Source organism: Geotrypetes seraphini, chromosome 5 (genome assembly GCF_902459505.1).
Source record: "Geotrypetes seraphini chromosome 5, aGeoSer1.1, whole genome shotgun sequence".
NCBI classification, from domain to species: Eukaryota; Metazoa; Chordata; class Amphibia; order Gymnophiona; family Dermophiidae; genus Geotrypetes; species Geotrypetes seraphini.
Genome location: NC_047088.1, coordinates 231,668,422 through 231,693,173, shown reverse-complemented (window position 1 = coordinate 231,693,173; position 24,752 = coordinate 231,668,422). Strand labels below are relative to the sequence as shown.

General features: G+C 40.8%; 1 protein-coding gene across 1 annotated transcript in view; it reads right to left on the bottom strand.

The window, feature by feature from the left end:
• LRP1B (LDL receptor related protein 1B) overlaps window positions 1-24,752 on the bottom strand; it is a 1,445,547-nt gene that overhangs the window by 737,425 nt on the left and 683,370 nt on the right. The window contains exons 22-23 of the mRNA XM_033944130.1: window positions 8,000-8,197; window positions 1,446-1,650 (exon numbers count right to left, since the gene is read on the bottom strand). Of these exons, the coding sequence (XP_033800021.1) occupies window positions 1,446-1,650; window positions 8,000-8,197 (403 nt within the window). The remainder of the gene's footprint in view (window positions 1-1,445; window positions 1,651-7,999; window positions 8,198-24,752) is intronic.

Genomic DNA, 24,752 nt, shown 5'->3' with positions numbered 1-24,752 from the left:
TATGAATGTTGAAAAAGCTTGGAGGGGTTATTTGTGACTTCCTTCCTAGAATAACTTCTCCTAAAGTTCTGTGAAATTCTAGGACAGTAGTTTGAATATAACATAGCAAAGAGAGTTTTAATGCCTACAGTATAAATTTAAAAAATAATGTATGGCATTTTGACAATTCAGGCTTCCTTTAAAGTTACGTCATTCATAATCCACTTTATTCCAAATTTTCCATATTAACCCCAATGGTGAAGTCTAGAATGTGTGGCAAATTGATTGTGTTACAGTTATTTTATTTTATATTTAGAATTTAAGATATATTTTGTGTTGTTTGTGGTTATTTTAGAATCTCTATCCCTGTTTTAGACATCTGAAAACCAGCATTTAAAAGGCCATATTGCATGGGTATCCAAATCCCAATTTTATAAAGCCAAACTCCGGACATCTAAAACTGAATAGATTAATTTAGCAAGGGAGCATGTTGTGAGTGGAACTAGGGAGGGGCCAAAGTATGAACTTCCAACTTCAGTTACAGAACAGAGAGGGACTTCCATGTTCAAAAAGATGGACGTCCATATTTAGACTTGGTATTGGGCATGCTCAGGTTACAGAAAATTACTCCAATTGAGCAGTTCTTCTGTAGAGGGAGTAAAGGAAACCTCAGTACATATTTTTCTATCCCTGGAGGATGCACAATTAAAAAAAAAATAAAAAAGTGAAAAGGAAAGAGGACTACAAACAGCTATGGTGGGATTAAAATCTACAACCTCTGTTTCTCAGTTGACTGTTGTAACTATTGGGTAACTCCTCCATGTGGGTGTCTCTGTGGCCGTTTTATAATATGGATGTTCCTCCGCTGCCTCAAAGATGTATATGTCTCTTGTTTGTCCTAGTCATAGTTTGGATGTCCATTTCTCATATATTTTAGAACAGGCTATCCTAAAAATACTTGAAAAATGGATGCCTATATCTGATGCACTGATGTGGATCTCCTTTCTAAACTTCTGCTCCATGTGGGCTGTTAAAACTTCAGAAATATTAAACTGAAATAATTTTTCATTTGGCGTGAGGCTGCCATGGTCAATTTAACCATTTATATAGTCATACCTCTCTCAGAATAGGAAGATGAAATGATATACAAACACTTATAGAAGAAGGCAAGAAGAAGCAGACTGACAAATAATAGAAAAACACAATTCATTGAAAACAAACACCCAGTGTAGGCACATTCACCTCACCAGGCTGTGTCAGGGGTAGGACTAAAGGGGAATCTAGGCACAGCTTTCTTCCGAAGCCAAATTGTAATCCTTAAACCCCAAAGTGTGTGAGATCTCTAAGCAGAGCAACAACAATTGTGCTTTTGCCATAATTTGCTGGTCTGCTTCTTCTTGTCTTCCGTATTCATAACTCTAGTCAAAAAGAACACAACAGGCAGAAATGAAGAAAAACATATTTACCCATATCTAGGATCCAGGGCAATGGCTCTCGGATGCTCCATGCCACCTGCTATTAATGTTGATCTCATTGTTCCATCTAATTTTGCTACTTCCACATGATCCAAATTACTGTCTATCCAATAAATGTTTCCTGCAATCCAGTCTATTGAAAGGCCTTCAGGAGTTGCTAGACCATGTTGTATAACTACCTCTATACCACTTACACCTAAAAAAACGATGAGAAGGTTTTATGTAGATGCAGTACAGAAAATGCAAAAAGCATAATTGCTTATGTTTGAGCACATTAAAAATAAAAATGCTCGCTTTACTAAGAAGTCCTTTAAAAAAAGGGTATTAAGACCTTAACATGTGTTTAGTGCACACTAACATGCATATTGTAAAACACGTTAAAGCATTTTATAGTAGTATGCATTTTTGTGTACATTAGTCCATGCTTTTCCTATTTTGAAAAAAAAATATTTTAGGAGAGGTGTGTCATGGGTGGAGAGCGGGCATTCCTACATTAGCCAACTAGTGTGCTATGATTAACATGCAGTAACTGGATAGCACAGAGTTAATGTGGGAGTACCTAGCACCTCCTAAATAGGAGGCAGTAACGATCCGACTCTAAATTGTACCTAAAGTTTAGACACTGAGTAGTGCAGTGTTAAGCGTGAGTCTATAAATGTTAGGTGCACTTTATAGAATCATACTTAATTGCGCCTAAAATGGGGTTAAGTATCAGTAGGCATCCTAACCTTAGGTATACCCTAGATATACCAGGGTTTTTTATTGGCCAAAATGAGCCTGCTTAAGTACAAAACAGGTGTCTACATTAAAAAAAACCAACAACACATGCTTAAGATTCCCCCCCTTCATCATACCTGCTTTCTGCAATTAACGTCAATTACAAGCTAATTGCCAATTTTGGCATTGCTGAAGCCTTTTACATAATTAAGGCCCTCTTTTACTAACCGCGGTAGAGATTTCTATTGCAGCCTGGGGCGCTAAATGCTCCGACGCTGCTCTGACACTCCTAGGAATTCTCTGAGCGACGGAGCAGCATTGGAGCATTGAGTGCCCCGGGCCACAGTAGAAACCTTTAGCACAGCTTAGTAAAAAGCATAACATAACATAATAACCAATTTCTAGGCCGCTTAACCCTAAGTTCATTGCGGTTAACAAAAGATTAGGCTATGAGAAAATACAAAAAAAAAAGAAAATGTAATACACAGAGATTAGTTAGTCAAAAATCTGGAAAAAAGAAAAGTCTTCAGAAGTGTTCTATAATGTGTATAAGATGTAGATCTAATCAATAATGGGCAAACATCTTTATCGTAATGAGCTGCTTGATAAGAAAGGCAGTGACCATGATGTTTCTTATTTTACACCCCTTAACCGAGGGGAATATAAATAGGGCATGAGATTTTCTACTCTTCTCATGTGTCATAAAAACAAATATGTCAACAAGATAAAGTGGGGCCACACTAGATGCGACTTTATAGTATAGACAACCTAACTTAAAAATCGTCCGTGCCTCCACTGGGAGCCAATGCAACCTACAGTAATAAGAAGTTGCATGGTCATACTTCCTCAAGCCATAAATCATCCTTACTGCTGTATTTTGAACCAAAGTCAGCCTAGCCAAGTTTTTCTTAGTTCTTGTCAAATACACAACGTTACAGTAATCTAAAATACTCAAAAGTAAAAGTGTAAAGGCAGTAGGATCGAAGTAGGATCTGATGGTGCATCTATCTGATTTTTCTTGGAGGTAAGTTACACACCTTGATTGACTTGGTGCACTGATCAAAATGTCACAGATCATTTATAGAATCTGGGCCTAAATGCCCTCACATTGACTGTATGAGGTTGCTGTGTGCTAACATTAGCTTATGATCAGCATTTTAAAAAATTTAAAAAATTCTCCTCATATGTGCCTTGTTAAATCTGGGCTTAGCGTGAAACAAAATCCTGTGTTAAAATGCATTAAGACAAAAGTAGTAGTAGTAGTAGTGAATTACGGAATTATGATAGATCTACAGATTATTGAATGATAAAGAATAATTTGGGTGGGAGGGTTATTGGTCTGTAAGAATCTTGTAATATTTTAAGTGATGTCGATATAGTGTAAATGTTCTATTTATTATTCTTCACTTATTGAAATTATTTTAAAATGAATAAAAACTACTAATCCATTAAGACAAAAGTTCATTGCACTTTAGAAAAAGGGACTGCTAAGACATTACATACAAGAGAGGTGAAGATACACCTTTAATGTGTCAAATTTAAAAACAGCACTTACACACACCCCCACCCCCAATTCTATAAAAGATGCTTAAAATTGCACATGAAGATTTGGGCATGCATCCCACATGAGATGTCCCCTTCCCAACTCCACCAACATAAGGAATCTTCCCCAAGAAGCTCCCCTCCCACCAGGTCCTCCTGACCTACCTGAACATTCCTGGTGGATCAGTGAGTTGTTTAGGCAGGAACTTACCCCATTCACTCCTGTTCCTGGCAGTTCTCACAGAAAAATGGCAACTACAGCCTCTACAGTCTCACAGTACTGTCGCTAGGGATCAGCTTACCACCAGACTAGACTAGTGCTAGAAGTTGTGGTGACCATTTTTCTGCCAGAGCCTAGAAAACCCCTAGTATATAAGGGATGGTCACATAGTCTTGAGATAAGGAAAACTTATCTCTAGTGGTTGTATCATTAGATTACTGCTAGGGATCGTCAGTGCCATTTTGGATGAAGTTACCAGCAAGAGCAATTGAGCATCGCTTCTACCCAGATTACGGGGGTTGGGGTTGGGGAGGGTGTTTAAAGGGGAGATGATAGCCTAGGGAGTAGCAGTGTGGAAAAGGGAACTTCTAGGGTATTTATAACTTGGGGGCCCTTCAGTTTGAGGAGGTCATTGTGGATGAAGTCAGAATATGGTGGGCTTGATTTGGGAAGAGACCACAAGAGGAAATTTGTATGGTTTCTGGCCCCTTTAAGATATGGCCCTGCAACATTGGGCTATGGCTTGGTGGGCCAATGCTCCAGGACAGTGAAACTAGAGGTTATTTTACCAGCTATAATGCAACGTATCACGTCATATTATAGTACTTATATAATATAGATCTGCTTTATAGGAATTTGCATGTTTTTTATTTCATTACTATGGGGCACTAAAGCTAATATTTAATACTTAGGCCCCATTTTATCAAGCTGCAGTAGAGCGGTTTAGTTCGGGCCAGTGAGGTAAATGCTCTGACATTCATAGGAACTGAATGAACGTTGGAGCATTTACCTCGTTGACTGCACTAAAATGCTCTACTGCAGCTTGATAAAAGGGGGCCTTAAGCAGTAAAAAAGGTAATTATATTGGGGAGAGTGTGATGCAGTGGTTAAAGCTACAGCCTCAGCACCCTGAGGCTGTGGGTTCAAACCCATGATGCTCCTTGTGACCTTGTGCAAGTCACTTAACCCCCCCCTCCCCCCAATTGCTCCAGGTACATTAGATAGATTGTGAGCCTTCCGGGACAGACAAGGAAAAATGCTTGAGTACCTGAACAAATCCATGCAAACCATTCTGAGCTCCCCTGGGAGAATGGTTTGGAAAATTGAATAAATAAATAACTGGGCACCTGCATTCAAATGCCTCTTGCAATCTAAAAATGAAGAATACTAGCATTTGAGGCCCTGATTCTATAAATGGCACCTAACTCATAGACACCATTGAAAATGATTATCAATCATCCACTAGGCACCATTTGTAAAATCACACCTAGCGAAGCCTAAGGGCTCCTTTTATCAAGCTGCGGTAGGCGGTTAACGCGCAGAATACCGCGTGTTCAACCGCCTGCCGCGCTAGTCGTTAACACCTCCATTGACGAGGCATTCGTTTTTTGGTGTGCCGCGGGGGTTAGCGCGTGATGAAATGTCCGACGCGCTAACCCCCGTAGCAAACCTTGATAAAAGGAGCCCTAAGTGGTATTAGGAGTTGGTAGGTGTTGAATCTTTAAATACACTGCCATTTAGGCCAGGGTTTTTCTGACCTAAACGAGTGAACCTAAGTAAGGCGCTTACCAGCACCTATGTCAAACCACACCCAAAATCTTCCCTGAACCCACCCCAATGCCTACTTGCTGGTAGGCACCTCAGTGTAGATGCCCACCTTGAAGTGTAGGTGTCTGCTGGCTAATTATTAATTTTTTAATGGTGCTTTCAATTAACAGCACCAATTAAGCCAATTGAGAAAATTAAATTAGGTGCCTAGACTGGCTTGGCATGTCAATCTAGGCACGTGTAGCTTTAAGCATCATTTATATGATCCTGGGCCTGTGTGCACAAGTTCTGAAAAGCCGGCTATTATGGCCTCCACTGATAGACCACTCAACTCTCTTTATGCTGGTTCAAATAACATCAATGAAAGTGCCAGCAAGGGGCCTAGGTCCTATTCTGTAATGATGCACATAAGTGGCATAAAAGATAAACGGCAGAAGGACAGAAAACAGAAGCAGAAAAAAAAAAAAAAATGGAGATAGGGGGATTATGATATCACTGGAGCCATACTCTGGTTATAAATTTTATTGTTGATCCGGCAGGGCTGTGTTTCAGCAAGTGCCTGCATCAGGGGTCCTGATTTTTCAATGCGAGTAAACACAACCCTTAGCCTCTCATATAATCAGTCATAAGGACATAAGCAGTGCCTCTGCTGGGTCAGACCAGAGATCCATCCCGCCCAGCAGTCCACTCGCATGGTGGCCCATTCTGGTTAAGGACCTGCATAGTAATTCTCTATCAGTACCCCTCAATCCCCTTTTCCTTCAGGAAATCATCCACTCATCTATCTATACCCTTCAATCCCCTTATCCTTCAGGAATTCATCCAAACCCTTCTTGAAACCCTATAGCATACTCTGTCGTATCACACCCTCTGGAAGCGCATTCCAGGTGTCCACCACCCTCTGGGTGAAGAACTTCCTGTCATTGGTTCTGAATCTGTCCCCTCTTAACTTTTCTGTATGCCCCCTCGTTCTTGTATTTTTCAAAATTTTGAAATATCTGTCCCTCTCCACTTTCTCCATGCCTTTCATGATCTTGTAGGTCTCTATCATGTCCCCTCTAAGCCTCCGCTTCTCCAAGGAAAAGAGGCCCAGTTTCTCCAATCTTTCGGCATATGTAAGGTTTTCCATACCCTTTATCAGTCGCGTTGCTCTCCTCTGAACCCTCTCGAGTATCACCATATCCTTCTTAAGGTACGGCAACCAGAATTGGATGCAGTACTCCAGATGCGGGTGCACCATTGCCCGATACAGCAGCAGGATAACTTCTGCCATTCTGGTTGTAATACCCTTCTTGATTATACCTAGCATTCTGTTTGCCTTTTTTGAGGCTGCTGTGCACTGCGCCGACAGCTTCATTGATCTGTCTACCATTACCCCTAAGTCTTTCTCAAGGCTACTCTCACCCATTACTAGCCCCCCCATCGTATAGCTGTACATCGGGTTTCTGTGTCCTACATGCAAGACTTTGCATTTCTCTACATTAAACTTCATCTGCCATTTATTCGCCCAACAAAATACTGTTATACCATTCAAAATGGCATTGAGACAGAAAATGTTCACAAACACTACCTTCATGGTCTGCTAAAACAAAAGTCAGTGTTTACTCACATTGACAAGCAAAGAGTCTTGGTGCAAGCATTTGCCAAAACATGGCCATGCTGGGTCAACAATAGGATTTATAAACAGGGTTTGGCTCCTGTGACATCATTATCCCACTAGCCATTTCTGCTTTTTGCTGCACATAAGTGGCATACATGGGTGGAACATTAGTAGGAAAGGTGCGTCTCCCACTTGCATAATACTATAGGCCCTGTTTTACTAAGGTGTGCTAACTGATTAGCGCATGCTAAACGCTAACGTGTTCATGTTAGGCCCTGTTTTACTAAGGTGCGTTAACTGATTAGCGCTTGCTAATCAAATTAGCGCACACTAAACACTAACGTGGGCATGTTAATCTACGGACGCGTTAGTGTTTAGCGTGCACTAATTCGATTAGTGCATACTAATTGGTTAACACATCTTTGTAAAAGAGAGGGGGTTAGTCTATGGACACGTTAGCGTTTAGCACACGCTAATTCATTTAGCGCGCGCTAATCGGTTAGCGCACCTTAGTAAAACAGGGGGTATATATTAAGTGCATCTTTGCTTTATTTATGTAACTATAGTTATGCTAGGTCTGTGTCTGGTGTAACCAGGTATATGTGTGTAAATGTAAGCACAATAATATCAGAATATGCTAGTATTCTATAAGGGAACCTGAGAGCCCAGATACTGTACCATTATAAATAAGTCTCTCACAAAAGGACATTGAGGAACTTAAATAAAAGGTACCCAAGTTTAGAACTGCCTGTAAAAAGAAAAAAGGATCTGCTTAAAAGTACATTTTCCCCTTTTATTATACAAAATAGATTCTGCCAACACAAGCAATTTCACTAGACAGCATCAATGAAAGAAAATATAGGTAGAAAAACAAGTCAGTCTTATGGACTAGAAAAATATGAAATTCAAATAATCTACCTCCAGATTCCGAGAGCTTGCCTCTGTAAATTTTATCCTCAACAACATCTGTCCAGTAGAGTAAGCTCTGGTTATAATGAAAATCCAGGGCTATTGTGTTTCTTAAACCAGGGACTAACAAGTTATAGTCTCGTTTGTGAAGATCAATTTTCCTGATCTCATGCCGAATGGAAAATATTATGAAAGCTTCAAATGGATCTGCAAACAAAATAGAAGACAAAGGCTTGGATATTAGAAAAAACAAAAATTATTGACCTGGTGTATCCTATGGGATTTAAAAGAAAGAGAGAAAGAAAGATGTGACAGGCAGATAAGGGTCACTGGGGGGGGGGGGGGGGGGAGGGGTTATATTAATAATTAGTGCATGTTAGGAATAGGAAGAGAATGGGCCCTGTGGCAGATGACATGTGCTAATTGTTAGTAAAAGGCCCCTTTTGTTTAACTGCCATGCATAGTTATACCGTACCTAGGGGGTCCTTTTATTAAGGTGCGCTAACTGATTTGGCGTGCACTTAATGCTAAGGCACCCATAGAATATAATGGATGCCTTAAAATTTATCGTGCGCTAATCTTTTGCATGAGCTAAATTGGTTATTGCGCCTTAATAAAAGGACCCCTTACTGTAGCCACAGTCCTGCAAAGGATCTTACTCTCTCTAATCTCTCTACTCTCTTGCACATCTGCCAACTAAGGAGTCCTTTTACAAAGGCGTGGTAGCGGTTTATCGCGCGAAATAGCGTGCGTTAAACCACCTGCCGCGCTAGTACCTAACGCCTCCATTGACGAGACGTTAGGTACTAGCGGGGGTTAGCGCATGATGAAATGTCCAACGCACTAACCCCCGTAGCGCGCCTTGATAAAAGGAGCCCTAAGTTAATTAAAGCAAGATATCCAAGTTTTGCCAATTCATTAAGGACCCCTTTTAACAAAGCTGGGCAAGAGGTTTTTATCTCGAGCCAGCACACTAAATGCTCTGACACTCATAGAATTCCTTTGACCGTCGGAGCACTTACTTCACCAGCCTGAGCTATGAACCTCTAGCACAGCTTGATAAAAGAAGAGGGGGGGAATTTTTCTCTGAGAAATAGATCATTTTCTATATTTCTGCCACACAAGATATTGTTTTAGGGTTTCAAAAAGAAGATACATTCTCATACATTGGATTAAATAGCAGACTGGTCTTCATGGTTTGCACGATTGTGTGTTTTGCAACTTGTGCAACTTGATTCGTGAGAGTGATTGCAGCATTTAGAACCACTGCAAGTTTCCAAGTTTATTTACCGTTTGATTCACCGACCACCAAACAAACTTCTGGACGGTTTACAATTGCTAAAACTGGAGTTTAAAAAAAGAAAAATAATAATTTATAAAACGTAAAATAGGGCAACATAAAGGCCGGACAAAGACAAAGAAACAGACAAAGTTGATATGATAGGTACTGGGGGAGGGGAAGATTCAAAATCACATCGAAGTCAAAATGAAAATAAATGGGAGGTAGGAAGGGGAAGGGAGAGAACAAATAGGGAAGAGGAGAGGTTTTGCTTCTTAAAAGCGGTTGGTTCTCTTTAACAGTAAAAGATGGAAGGAGAAGGATCTTATCCTGAATTTTGGTATGCGTCTTGAAATAAAAAGGTTTTTAGTTTGCTTTTGAATTTGTGAGTAAGTTTTATGATTGAAGGTGAGATGGCATTGCACTCCAGAGGGAAGGGGATGTGATGGAGAAGATAGTGTTTCGAGTGTAGAAAAGTTATTTGAGTGACAGAACAGTCAGCAGATTTTGATCAGCGGATTTCAGGGCCCGAAGAGAAGCATAAGGAATGAGATATTTATCAAGGAATTAAGGGGAATGTGCAAGTTTAATCTTAAATACTAATAGAAGAATTTTATAAGTAAATCAATGTGGAACAGGAAGCCAATGTGCTTCACGTAGCAGCAGAGTAAGGTGATCGTATTTTTTTGTGTTGTGAATAAGCTTAATGGCAGTATTTTGAATTAATTGCAGACGGCGAGTTTCTTTTTGGGTGATTCCATCATATAAGAAATTGCAGTAATCTATGTGAGAAATAATCAAGGAATGAATTAGGGTTTGAATGGAGGCCTGTTTGAGAATGGAGGTTATAGAGCGAATTAGTCGTTGTTTATAGAAGCATTTTTGGGGAACCGCACTGATTTGGTCATGATAGGTGAGGTCTTTATCTAGGATGCTTCCTAGTAATTTGACTTTAGGTTCAATTTTAAAGATTCATTATTTATAGCCAGAAAGAGAATGTCACAGGATTTATCTATATTGAGAGATAAAATGTTAGATCAGAGCCAGAGACTGATTTTGTCAAGTTTGAATTTATTTCTTGAATGTCGCTTATGTTTGAAGGGTTAATGGGGTGCAAAAGTTGGATGCCATCAGCATAGGCAAAAATGGTAAATCCTATTGATTGAGCTAAGGTCAGAAGCGGAGCTAGAAATATATTGAAAAGTAGGGGAGAGAAAGTAGAACCCTGTGAGACACCATATGTTTGAGTGATTGGAGAAGAGGAGGAACCTCTAAAGTGGACTTTGAAGTTCTGATCTGTAAAGTAGGAAGAGAATCAAAGGAGGGCATGACCTGAAATTCCACTGTTTTTGAGGCAATGGAGGATGAAGGCATGCTTGATTGTATCAAACGCTTCTGATAGGTTGAGAGATATGAGAACAGATTTGCAGTGGTCGTGGTAATAATAGAAGGTGGTAGTGAGACCGAGGAGAGATAGTTTCATGGAATGGTTAATACTTAAGCTGGTTTGATTAGGGTGGAGTGCATTGGTTTTCTCAAATAAGTCAGAGAGTTGATTGAACACTATTTTTTCCGTAAGTTTGGCAATGAAAGGTAGTTTGGCAATAGGACGGAAGTTATCGCAGATGGTTTCATCTAAGTATTGTTTTTTTAATGTTGGAAAAACTAAGGCAGATTTCCAGGATTTAAGGACAGCATTGGTGGAAAGACTTTTGGTGACCATTTCTAGAAGAAAGGGGCCAAATATCGGGAAACAATTTTTTTTAGAGTGGATGATGGAATATTCTCAATAGGGCTGTTAGAAGTGTTCATAGATTGGATGATTTTTAGAAGGTCATCGAGAGATAGTAGTTTGAATTTTGAGAGGGTGCTGATTCAAAGATGATTATCCTGACTGAGAGGGTCAAAAGGACCTATTGATGGAGCCATTTTTGAATGTTTTTTTATTTTTAGGTCAAAGTGGTTGGCCAAGTCTGTTGCTGATGGTTGGTTGAGTTGGGGGTAGGTGTTTTTTTTTTAGTATGGGGAAAGGAAACGGACTATGGCAAAGAGTGCCGATGAGTTATGAACAGTCATGATATATTTGGAGTAATATTCCTTCTTAGCTAGTTGAATTGCACTTTTGTATTGAGTTGATAAATCTTTGAAATGTCTAAAAGTGACAGTTGTTCGAGATTGACACCATTTATGTTCCGAGGAGCGGAGTTGACATTGAAGAAGAACTAGATTTCCTTTGAACCAGGGTTTCTTTTTAGGATGTAGGCATGCGTTTTTTTGTTGTGTGGGGGCTAAAGAATTAATGAGAGTGCATGTTGTATCATCTCAGAGAACAGACTGTTCTTCTATTTCAAAGTTTGCGAAGTCATTTGATTCAAGATTTAAGGAATCCTGAATGGTGGCAGTGGAAATTTTACTGTAATCTCTAAAATTATCGGTGCGGATAGGAGTTGGAGAATAGTCAGTCAGTGAAAAGAGATGGAAAAAGATTAAAACATGATCCAACCATGGTAGGGAATGGGTTGCCTGATTTTTAAATAAGTGATCGAGGGCTATTGGCCCGAAAATCATATTGATAGTATGGATCGCATGATGAATGAGAGATGAGATCAGTGGAATTAGGGAGATGTCTGAGATCAGGGTTAAAAGTTCTGAGGTGTTGGGGTGGTTAGGCTGGTCAAAGTAAATATTAAAGTCTCCTAGGATGATGGGATTGAGATGAGAAATACTAAAGTCCATAATAACAGATGAGAGAGAGGAATGCAAAGCTTTGGTGATTGGAGGTAGAAGATAAGTGAGAAGGAAGCTTAGGGACGAGTTGCTGAGGAGTGAGAATTGTAAGGTTTCAACTGGGAAAGTGTTGAAAGTTGGGGAATTTTCAATTTTAAGAGGAAGGGAACAATGGAAAATTACAGTGACGCCATCACATAGCAAAACAAGTGTTAAAGGCTCAGATAAAAATACATTTGAGACAACTACAGTAAATAATCATCTGCTTTTCTTTTTTTTTCTAAAATGGGAATTATTTTGGTTACATGAATATGATATAGTCAGATTACTTAACACAGGAAAATTTACATTATTTATTTAATTTTCTAGCTCATCCTCTCAAAAGAGTCCAGAACAGGTTACAAGCTTACAAACATATAAAAGGTTAGCAACAAGGTTACAAGATGACATACATAATAGTGGTTGGCGACAAGGTAGGTACATTCTTCATATAGTAGTGAGACAATTTCTATATACAGCATGAGAGATCGGATATCTGCTTTGGGAACTATGTACATCAACTGTAGAATAATGTCTAGCATGAAAGTATAGTAGCAAGGCAATTGTTAAGGCAATTGCTGATGTGGGCACATGAAATAAGACGACATAACCATGCATAGCCTTAAAATAATTATGCATTGGGGCTTAATTGCAACTATAATTCAAATGGTAAGGTACTTTCATCGGCATATGCAGAACTCTTACAGAAGTAGATATTTACAGTTGGTTTAGGGGTGGGGATGACTATACTATACTTCGACCCCCTATCTTTCAGACTTCTGGTACAGTCGCTGATTCTATCTACCCTGGACTACTGTAACATCATTTATGTGGGTATACCTAAAAAAAACGTGAGAAAATTAAAAATAGTTCAAAACACAGCCGTCCGCCTAATATTCGGTCTAAAGAAAAAAGACCATGTCAGTCCCTTCTACAAACTGCTGCATTGGTTACCAATTGAGGCTCAAATATTATTCAAATTCTCTTGCTTTTGCTAAAAACTGGTGTGGGGAATGGCCCCCAACTATCTACTACCTCATTTTGAACTTTTCTCCCCCACAAGGATAACCAGAAACCACAACCTCTTTGCCTACCCGAAGATTACAGGCTGCAGATACCAAACCTTTCTAGACAGAACATTCAAGTTTCAAGCTGGTAGGCAGCAAACTTGGTTAGGTTACTTCATTGATGGCACCAGGTTGACATATGGCGCTTTTCGGAAAAAATTAAAGACCACCCTGTTCAACAAATTTATTTCATAGCCAGTTCTTCCTCCCCCTTTCTTTAAAGTTACCGCTCATCATACTGAATCCACTTTTTCCCCTCTCACTTTGTACTTCGTATTCTCTGACTACTCAATGGCTTCTTCTCCATTTGTATTCTGCTATTCGCTCATTTTACAACATTTCTATTGTAACATGTTAAAACTTTATTGTAACCTATGTATATCTTTCTTCTTACTAATCTGCACCATTTAATCACAGGCCGCTCTGTGACCTCTTCTCCATCTGTATGTTGTAATCGTTGTTTGTACAGCTATTCTTCACTGTGAACCGCCTAGAAGTCGCAAGATTATGGCGGAATATGAAAAATAAAGTTATTATTATTATTATTATACAGGCAATAATTAGGTTTTTTAAAGTGGGTTTTTACCATTTTCATGAAATTTAATAAACCTGCCTGTGATCTAATGACTGGAAGTGTAAATAGGCATGGCATGTTTGTGGGTGTTTTGTAGAAGGGTTTGTGCCAGTAGGGTAGATAGTCTTCTCTCACCTTAGGATCGCAGAGGTCAGTTTGGGATGTAGGTTGATAGTTTCTTTGTCATGTAGGATGGGACCATTTTGCCAAAGAATTTGAAAGCTTTAAAGATGCAGTGTTTCTGGATGGGCAGCTAATATACAGCTGCCAGAGCTAGGGTCGTGAATAGGTTCTTCAGTAGGCAAACTGCTGAATTTTGTATGCGTTGTAGTCTTTGTAGATTCTTTGCAGATAGACCCACTACTAGTGAGTTGTAATAGTCCTTGAGTGACATGATATAGGTGAGTGAATTTTCCTTCGGAGAATGATAATAGAGGTCACATTTATAGAATTTGCCCCTGTTTGCCCATGCTATGTCACTCCATACTGAGTCAATATCTGACGATGAATTTTCACAGGTTACCCTCCCTCTGCCTCAAAAAGTGCACTACTGCACGTTGTTCTTCAATAGTGCAATCTTACAATGGAGCGTCCATGTTTCTGACAGTGCGGCTACCACACAACTAAAGGCCAAGCGTTGCACTGTGCATGGACGAACTATCCAACAGGCAATGTACTGTATATATGTTGCATTTTGCTAGCTCCGTTAACGGTTATCATGTAATTTAGCAATTGCCTTTAATATTTGATTTGCCCTTATACTATGCATGAGTTCACTCATATTGGAAGAAATGCTGTCGCACCATCTTTTCCAGATTCTCTCATCACAGGGTCCCAAATCTCTCTCATTACTGTAACCCTCAGCCTGCAAAGCTTTCAATTATAATATCCTGCAGGTTTGTACTGCCTGCTGTAGACTGAATCAGATTGGGTACACCAAGCATTCCAGCTTATGATTCTCTGAATGCGTATAATCATTGATAGCTAAAGATAGATGTTTCAGGTTCTCAGATTGTTTATTAATAATTCTTATTGAATATCAATGATATGAAAGTACCAATTTTAGATGGATGACTCTTCATCCTGTATCACAAGTTAAGAAAAAGGAAAAACGTATCTACTTTTCTGAACATTTGTCTTGCTCTGCTGCCTGTTCTGGTCCCAGCTTTCCTACCTGTTCATTTTTCTTTGTTTTATATAATTGATGGAATTCCTTCGCCGATTCTAAATTTGATTGCAAACTGCTCTGATTGCCTCCGGTGAAAAGCAGTATAAACATCAATCAAAATGTAAACATATAGAAAACAGATTAATAAACTTTCAGAAAATCATTGACTAATTATGATGGTCAACACCTTTAAATCTAATTATTTTATTTTTTTAGATTTTTTTTTGGTCGTTATTTCATTTGGTAGTAGGGGTTTTACTATATATAGGTAAAATTGCCTAAATTAACTATTCTTTCTTTTGCGGGGTCTCAGATTTTACAGAATCCCAAGGAATGCAGCCTAAAGAAAATATAGTCATAAACAGAAACATCATTTTATGTGCCTACATGCTTGAGAGGAAGCAAATCTGAACACAATTATCCATTCATATTGCAATTAGCAATGTACTGAAAGTAATGTGCTATTATAAAAATATAAAACCAATCACGGGTAGCAAAGGAGCTGGTGCAGGACAAAGAAGATTCCTGGCCCAAGGCTCCTTTATGCATAAAAATGATATATTTTTTAATGAGCATCGTGGATTAGGTTTGCAAAATACATGAACAATTTTAGCCAGGCATGTTTTTTCCTTGGTTGGTACATCAAACTCAAAGCAAATCACAATAAAATGAAATATAACGGATGAAAGTGTTTACATTAGCACTCACATTTCTAGCTCGCTTCAAGTCCTAGCCCTTAATCTCAATAAGACTCCAACATGTTAAACTTAGGGCTCCTTTTACGAAACTGCGTTAGGGCCTTAAAGCGCGGAATAGCGCACGCTAAATTGCCACGCACGCTAGACCTTAACACCAGCATTGAGCTGGCATTATTCTAGAAGCGTATCGTGCGTTTTAGCGCGTGGTAATTTCATGTGTGCGCTAAAATTGCTAGTGCACCTTAGTAAAAGGAGCCCTTAGTGGCAAACCATTTCACTGCAACTTTGGTAATTAAAACAGGAACACGCTAACAGTCCATAACAGCACATTAACAAACATTCTCCTACCTATATTTCCTCCCCAAATCATAGGGCTAATTGGTAACAACCTAGCCGCTTTGCACAACATAGAACTCAAAATAATTTGAGGGCACAGCATGGCCCTCGGTGCTGCTGGGCCTCCATGTGGACCATAAAGAACTGAAAGAAAACCATTCCTCAATCGTGGTCTATGGTGCCGTTAAACCATTACAACACATATGGCGGTGACACTTATAAGTGTCCTATATATTGACATTTCTTACCCCATATCAAACTACAGTTTTCATCTACCAACTGAAGAAACTTCTCACATCCCTACCACCCAAAAAAATCCCAGAAAGCTGCAACCACATAAAAACAGAAGAGTTGCCATAGTGGGACAGACAGAAGGTCCTTCAAGCCCAATATCCTGTTTCCAAGTACCTGGCAGGATCCCAAGGAAAAAATAACATTTTTTATGCTGTTTATCCTAGGAATAAGCAGTGGATTTTCTCAAGCCATCTTAATAATGGCTTATGCACTTGTCTTTTAGGAAACTATCCAATGCTTGCAAGGGGGTCGCGGAAGGTTCGAGCAGGAGGGATTGGGCATCCTTCCTGCCAGCAAACGTTCATGGGGTTTGCAGCGGTTGGGCAGGAGGGATTGGGCATCCCTCCTGTGCAATGCTTGTAGGGGGGTCATGACAGGTTCTGACAGGATGGGCTGGGCATCGCTCCTGCAAGCAAACTTTCAGGGGATTTGCAGCAGTTTGGGCATCCTTCCTGCCACGATGCTTGTGGGGGGGAGGAGGATCTTAGCAGGTTCTGGAAGGAGGGACTGGGCAGCTTCCAGCAGGAGGGACTGCGGGGGGGGGGGGGGGGTAGCAATGTTTCCTTGATTCTCTAACCGGCACTTGTGACAGATGCCAGTTACAGAATTGTGGTTTTAGGCAAAGGACTGGTCCCTCCCATGCTTAAAAGGTCTTGTTTTGCGCATTTGGGATTTAGATGAATTTTTTTTCGGGAATAGGGCTTAAAGGTAGACATAGTGGCAGTCTGGGCAATTAAATAACTGAACATATAGGTAGACCATTCTCGAAAAAACCCTCCACATTTTGGACGTTTTTATCGAGAATGGAAATTTTCCTTCTGTCTACTTTGGGTGCTTAGCACCTTAGGCCAAAAAGGGACTTAGACTTTTTTTTTATTATGCCCCTCCACCTGTATCTGCTCTAATTGCAGCAGATACTGTGGCCCCATAAATTGTAATAAAAACCCACTGATCCTTTTAGCATCAATTGCCCCTCCCCCATCCTGCCTGAAGCACGTCAGCATCAATTCCCCATCTCTCACCCCACCCACTTGAAGAACATCAACACAGCCCACCTTTCCTTCTACTCTGAAGAAATGTGCATCAGAAATACACCCCCACCCCTCAAGAGGCAGCCAATCTTTCTTTTATCATCTCCCAAAAAACCTTGGTGCCTAAAATAAAACTGTACATACCTGGATCTAGAACATCAGCACTTGGTATTAGAAAGCCTAGTAGAGCATCATACAAGTGTCTTAAGTAGTTAGTTGGGTGGGCTAATGAATCATAGAGAGGAGAAGCCAGGCCAATAATCCAACTACATTTATGATGGACAGTGTGAGCCCACCAAAAGCTTACAATACTGCTGTATAGGTGCTACCTACAGCCATAAGGGTTATTGAGGTGGTGGACAGGTGGTTATAGTAGATTTTAGGGGAATTTTACAGAGCTTACTATACATTAGAAGGGGGTTATGGTGAGATGTACTTTTGGCATTGTTCATGTGAATTGTTAAGTGTATTCCTATATAGGGACCTCAGCCAGTATCCTGTATTATGCTATTTTTGAGAACTTTCTGTGCACTTCTTTTGATATACTTTTTTTGATCCATAATCACTAGAAAACCTCTTATTTCATAAGAACATAAGCAGTGCCTCTGCTGGGTCAAACCTAAGGTCCGTCGTGCCCAGCAGTCCACTCAAGCGGTGGCCCAACAGGTCCAGGACCTGTGCAGTAATCCTCTATCTATACCCCTCTATCCCCTTTCCCAACAGAAAATTGTCCAATCCTTTCTTGAACTCCAATACCATACTCTGTCCTATCACGCCCTCTGGAAGCGCATTCCAGGTGTCCACCACACGTTGGGTGAAGAAAAATTTCCTAGCATTGGTTTTGAATCTGTCCCTTTTCAACTTTGCCGAATGCCCTCTCGTTCTTGTAGTTTTTGAAAGTTTGAAAAATCTTTCCCTCTCCACTTTCTCTATACCCTTCATGATCTTGTAAGTCTCTATCATATCCCCTCTAAGTCTCATCTTCTCCAGGGAAAAAAGCCCCAGTTTCTCCAATCTCTCAGCATATGAAAGGTTTTCCATACCTTTTATCAGATGTCTCGCTCTCCTCTGAACCCTCTCGTGTATCGCCATATCCTTCTTAAGGTACGGCGACCAATATTGGACACAGTACTCCAGATGCGGACGCACCATCGCCCAATACAATGGCAAGATAACTTCTTTTGTTCTGGTTATAATACCCTTCTTGATTATACCTAGCATTCTATTCGCTGTCTTAGCGGCCTCTGTGCACTGTGCCGTCGGCTTCATTGTCATGTCCACCATTACCCCCAAGTCCCTTTCTTGGGTATTCTCATTCAATACCATCCCTCCCATCGTATAGTTGTACCTCGGGTTTCTGCTTCCTACATGTAATACTTTACATTTCTCAACGTTGAACTTCATCTGCCATCTCGTTGTCAATTCCCCTAGTCTATTTTTAATGGTAGTTCTTTCTAATGAAGATGCATAGAATTTTATTCTCTTTATTAAGAAAGCTAGAATTTCACTTGGTGTGAAATAAAAAAGACCTCCCAACCCCTTTTACAAAACCAGCATTTTTTTTTAGTGCTGGCTGGTGAATGCTCTGCTCCCAACACTCCTGCACTGCTCCTGATACTCAGAGGAACTCTATCAGTGTCCAAAGCAGTGCAGAATATTTAGTGCACTGGTCTACACTAAAAAAACACTTCTGTGTTTGTTCTTTTTTTTTAAAGGGGGAGGGGGGAAGAAGAAGAAATGAATACATAATTATATCCTGTCAACTGGAGATGGCATTGCCCTTATGGAGATGTGCATTATTACGTTCAAGTGGATTTCATGAAAACTGTTTCAACATCTGAGTACAGTTGATTTTCATCTAGTTTACAAGAAAAGCAGATTAAAGTCTTGTAAACCACTGTAAAGTCCTGTAGAAAATACTGAGACCTATGATAACTGACAGTTAGATGTGCTTATTATTTTAATCTTTATACTTCCATCAGTTTGGTCAACAGGATCATGTCTTAATAATTGCCAAATGGAGTTAAACCAAAAGCTTTCTTACAGAGGTCAACATTTGTGACAGATCAAGGGCACAGTTTCCTCTAAGCTGTGCAAAAATTATCCACCTACAGTCCTGCTACTGGGGGGTGCTGTTTCACTATCCCATTTTCAATAGTGAGGGACAGGCAAGCTCTTTAGGAATCCAAGGATCCTGCCTTTCCCTAGTGACTGAAAACATAATATTGAAGCATCACCCCCCACCAGCAGCAATGCACTTGGACGACTCCTGCTCAGCTTAGAGGGAACAGTGGTGAAAAGCTGGTGTAAGTTGATGTGCCTAAGTGCCCCATACCATGTGTGCAACTGATAATATTCTATTAGTTTTATACATTGCTTGATTATATGCCCCCTGCCTTCCCATGCTTTGCTTCCTCATATTTCCACACTAGGTGACTTTGATGTGTACTTTATAGCATATACAGGTATACAAATACGAACTACTGTTGCTTCTGATATACATAAATGCTAGCATTCTATAACCTACATGCATACTTGGTTCCTAACGAGAAGTACCAAGTTATAGAATGAGGTGGTGTATGTGTACTACTATATTTTCTAAAATATATATGTAGACTAGAACTCTATCTCTGTTCTTTTCAAACTATGCCCCCCAAATGTCTACACACAGGTTTCATCAACGCTGGTATACTTCCATGCACATACTTGTGTCCCATATATGGTGATTCGATGTAGGATGGGCTGGGGAGGGCATCAACGGGAACTCCACTAACTTGGAACATGAGGACGTTACTGGCCAGACTTTACAGTAGATATTCTGCAAAAATGGGATGGTTGGATAGGCTGGAGTAAGCTTAGATGGCAAATTCAGCTGTTGGAACCTAGGACAATACCAGGTGGACTTTAGTCTGTGGCCCCAGAAATAGCAAAAAAGAGACAAGTTAATTTAATCATGTATTTTTAATGAGAATAACTAATGGGCAGACTGGATGGACCATTCAGGTCTTTATCTGCTATTATTTACTATGTTACTTTTTATATACTTTTGCACAATTTTATTAAAGTTATTTTCTGAGTGTAAAACAGGTTTTACTAGGAGAAAAAGCTTTATAACCTAACCTCCTCTCTCCACCCCCTCCAAACATATATTTAGATAAGTTAAAAATGTATTTTGGACATTAATGGGGCCAAAAAGGCCTACTATTGTAAATGATTCAATCCTCTAGTGCAGCGATCTCAAACACGAGGCCCGCGGGCCGCATGTGGCTCTCCAGGTTTTATTTGCGGCCCGCAGCCTGGAGGCGATCATTCTCTTCCTTTTGGAGCAGCAGCCAGCTCGTTCGTTGAAAGCCGCGGGTTGGTGGCTCCTTGCGCTATCCACTCCTGCATCGGAAGTCTCTCTGATGTCACAATATCAGAGAGGCTTCAGACGCAGGCATGGATCTCGCAAGGTGCCTCCATCCGCGGCTTTGAACGAATGAGCTGACCAGACACGCTGCTGCTCCAGTGGCATACCAAAGGGGGGGGGGGGGTCCACTGTTCTCCCTAGAGTGAGGCTCGTCTAGAGCAGTGGTGTCCAACCTGCTTCCCTTCCCTTCTCACTGCTGCCATCGGGGATCAGGCTGGCACCGTGTTCTTTGATCTCCCTGATTCTCTTCTCTGCGGGGCCGACCAACTCTTGTGGCCCGACATCAATTCTGACGCCGAGAGGACGTTCTGGCTAGCCAATCGCTGTCTGGCTGCCCGGAACGTCCTTTCTGATGTTAGAATTGACGTCGGGCAGCGAGAGTTGGTCGGCCCCGTGCAGAAGAGAAGCAGGGAGATCTCGGCTTGTTCCCGATAGAGGCAGCGGCAGCAGCCTATTCCGCAGTGGCAGGGGCATGGGGGAGGGCAGGAAGGAAGGAAGAAAGAAAAAAAGAAGGTGGGATGGGGACAGGGAGCCAGAAAAAAAAGCAAAAAATGGGTCACGGAGGAAGGAAGGAAGAAAGAAAGAAAGAAAGAAGGAGGGGGGACAGGAAACCAGAAACAAAGCAAAAAATGGGGCACGGAATCAGAGAAAGACAGACATAGAGAAAGAAAGAAAAAGTTTGGGGAGGGAATGAGGTCTGGAGGAGAGGAAGCATACAGGAGGCTGAAAGAAGGGAAGAAGTATTGGATGCACAGTCAGAAGAATAAAGTGCTACCAGAGACTGATGAAATTACCAAACAAAGGTAGGAAAATGATTTTATTTTCAATTTAGTGATTGAAATGTGCCAGTTTTGAGAAAGAAAATATATTGAACTTTAAATGTGAGTGCTGCAGAAAAAAATAGAGTACTTGGAGGACCGCAGAAAAAATAGTTAATGTCTTATTAAAGAAATGACAATTTTGCATGAGGTAAAACTCTTTATAGTTTATATATCTTTCCTTTTAACTGGGACCGCCGGAAGAGGAAGCAGCACAGGCGCAGGGCTCACAGAAGGGCCGGGACCGCCAAGAGGAAGCAGCAGGACACGGTAGGAGCTTCTACATGATGGGGGCAGGGGGGGTGTCGGGAGGCTGTGGGAGTGCGAGCGGTCCTTCAGGGTGGGTGTGCGGGTGCGGGTGGGAGTGCATGCGAGCGGTCCTTCGGGGTGGGGGTGCGGGTGCGTGTGAGCGGTCCTTCGTGGTGGGGGAGCGAGCAGTCCTGCGGGGGGTGAATCGGACGTCGGGGGGGGCATCAGGCTTTCAGGGTGGGGACAGGACTTCAAGGGGAGAGGAGAGTCGGGGCGGGCGAAAAGAGAGTCGGGGTGGGCGAAAGGAGAGTCGGGCGGCGACGGGAGAGTGGGGGCAGCATGCGCGGTATACGGATGTGCATGGTATACAAATTTTTTTAACATATATTTAGGTTTCCCACGCGCTAAACCCGTGTGCGCGTTTTACACGGGTGCGCGTTATCTACGTGAAAATACGGTACTTCATTGATTGAACCGATTAAATCAATCAAGTTAGGTGGCGATAGAGTGCCTACCACCAGCTAACTTACTTTTCAGTTTATACCTTGCCTTATGGCCTATAGGTTAAAAGGAATGAGATAGCATTTGTGTTGCTATTTGTGGACGTTTCTGAAGCCAATTAGTGGTACATGGGGTAAGGTTTGCCTCTTTTATATCTAACAGCAGCAGGTACCTTTGTGTTCTTTAATAATGGACTGGTCACTGATACTGTAAGTGTATTCCTCAGTGACTGACTTTATCCTCAGTGTTATTTAATATTTACCTGTGATTTCTGTGTACTCTTTTGAGACATTTTAGAATTCCTTTCTGCTTCTGTGCAGTTGATTCTGGTTTTTCATTGAATCAGGGGATCTGTTCCAAAATATATTGTCAAGTGTTTCGAGGTCTTTGCTCCCCGGTTCATAGAAAATAGTTTAAAGGCACCGAGAATGTCATCAGGGACTGCAAATGCTGTTATATTGTGCAATGTAGCTATTGCAGTGCCGTTACAGGTTCACAACTTGGACGTGACCATAGACTACAGTATACTCTTTCTTTTAAGCCTATAGTTACAAATTGGTTAGAAGTATTTTTTTTTATAAGCATTAGGTTTTATGGTACCTTATATCATTTCTTCAACCATCAGTATTTCATATCATCATATAAGCCATTATTTTAATATTTTTAGATTATTGCACCTCTCAACGTGCAGCCCAATTGATTACTGGTATAGGACTTGGGGGAAGGGAAGTTATGAAAGTGTGGTAAAAGATCACCTTTTACTGCATCTTGATTTCCTGTAGGATTCAGCAACCTCAGTTTCACAGACGGATAAATCCCATTTTAAAGGAACAATGCTGCTTTTGAGCCAGCTCATGAGTGACATTAGTCCAGTAGTCCAGGAACATTGGTCTGCAAAGCTGCAGCCTAATGCTCCTGGCCCGACAAAGCAGGGTACTCCCCCTCTAAATCAAGCCCTATCTACCCCAATAAAGTTTAACCCCTTCTTTTTACTAAGGTGTGCTATGCTATATAGCACGCGGTAAATATTAGCATGCGCTAAACACACGCTAAACATTAACGCATGCATGTTATCCTATGGACACGTTAGTGGTTAGCGCATGCGTTGATTAAGTGCACACTAAACGCGCACTAAAATGCTTAGCACACCTTAGCCTAAGCCTCACAATGCTCCTGGAAGGTAAATAACCTTTAGCACACAGGTGTCAAAGTCGGTCCTCGAGGGCCGGAATCCAGTTGGGTTTTCAGGATTTCCCCAATGAATATGCATGAGATCTATGTGCATGCACTGCTTTCAATGCATATTCATTGGGGAAATCCTGAAAACCCGACTGGATTACGGCCCTCGAGGAGGGACTTTGACACCCCTGCTTTAGCATCTTGAAACACTAATTCAGAAGCCTGAATCAGAGCATACCATATTTTCCTAGTATATTGCATGCTGTACAATATAACACTGTTATTGGGTATCTGTGAACATTACCCCTCAAATAGAGGATTCCCCATGCCCTTTCTGCTCATGCCAGGAAGATGAGCACAGCTGGCAGGCACATTCATTCTTCAGTAATCCAGCACTACTTCAGATGTGTGTGGCAGATATGTCTCTAATAATTCTATCTCATCTCACTTGGCTCCTAGGTTGCTAACTCTTGAAGAGGGCATTCAGCCTTGGCATGATCTTTATTATTTTGCTTTGTCTAATAGAACACTTGGAGCCAACTTCAATGGCCACAAATCCATTATTTTAGTGCAGAAAGCACCAGTTAGAAAAGTCTTATGATTTCTGATTATCTGGCCTTACATTATATTTTAGGTGCCTTCGTGGGTCAGGGGGTATGAAGATAATTCTATAACATTGTAGCTAAATATAGGCGCTCATAGGGTGCCTGATTGGCTCTTTCTATTTTTAGAATGCTAACACGATTAGGTAGATACAGTATGTGCATATGTAGTATGTAGAGCACTCATGCTAGCCATAGAGTGGCATAAGTGCATGCACCTACAGTATGTTCTAGAAGTATGCTATAAGTTACACTTTTAGCTTATATTGCAATAGTAAATTTCTTTGAGCATATCATGCCCTCAGATATGCCCTATGAAGAATCGATTGAGAGTATCCCTTTTCTAAAAATCTTTGATGTAGTATTTTCAATTCAGGTAAAGATGAACAAATTCACTAATTGGGAGACTTGTCCTTAGGTTGCATGAGTGCTTCCAAAATGCAATAAGACATTTTTGGACATCTCTTTCCAGTACACTGTTGTAAAATTTTGCTCCTCATTTGATGCTAATTAGGGCTACGAGGGAGTGCTGAAAAGTTCTCATCCAAACCAAGAAGGGAATGACGTGGAGCTATGACAGTTAAAAGTTATTACACACGTTCACCTCTATTTTCAACAGATTTTAGCACATCATGTACGAAGCTTCTGTAACTCTTCCCCAAAAAATACTCTGATGTCTGGTCACTGAAATACTGCTCCGCTGTTGCAATCACCTCTGAATCACTCAAATATTGTAACCCTTTCAAAACCCTTTTTAAGGTTTGAAAACAGATGATAGTCAAATGGAGCAA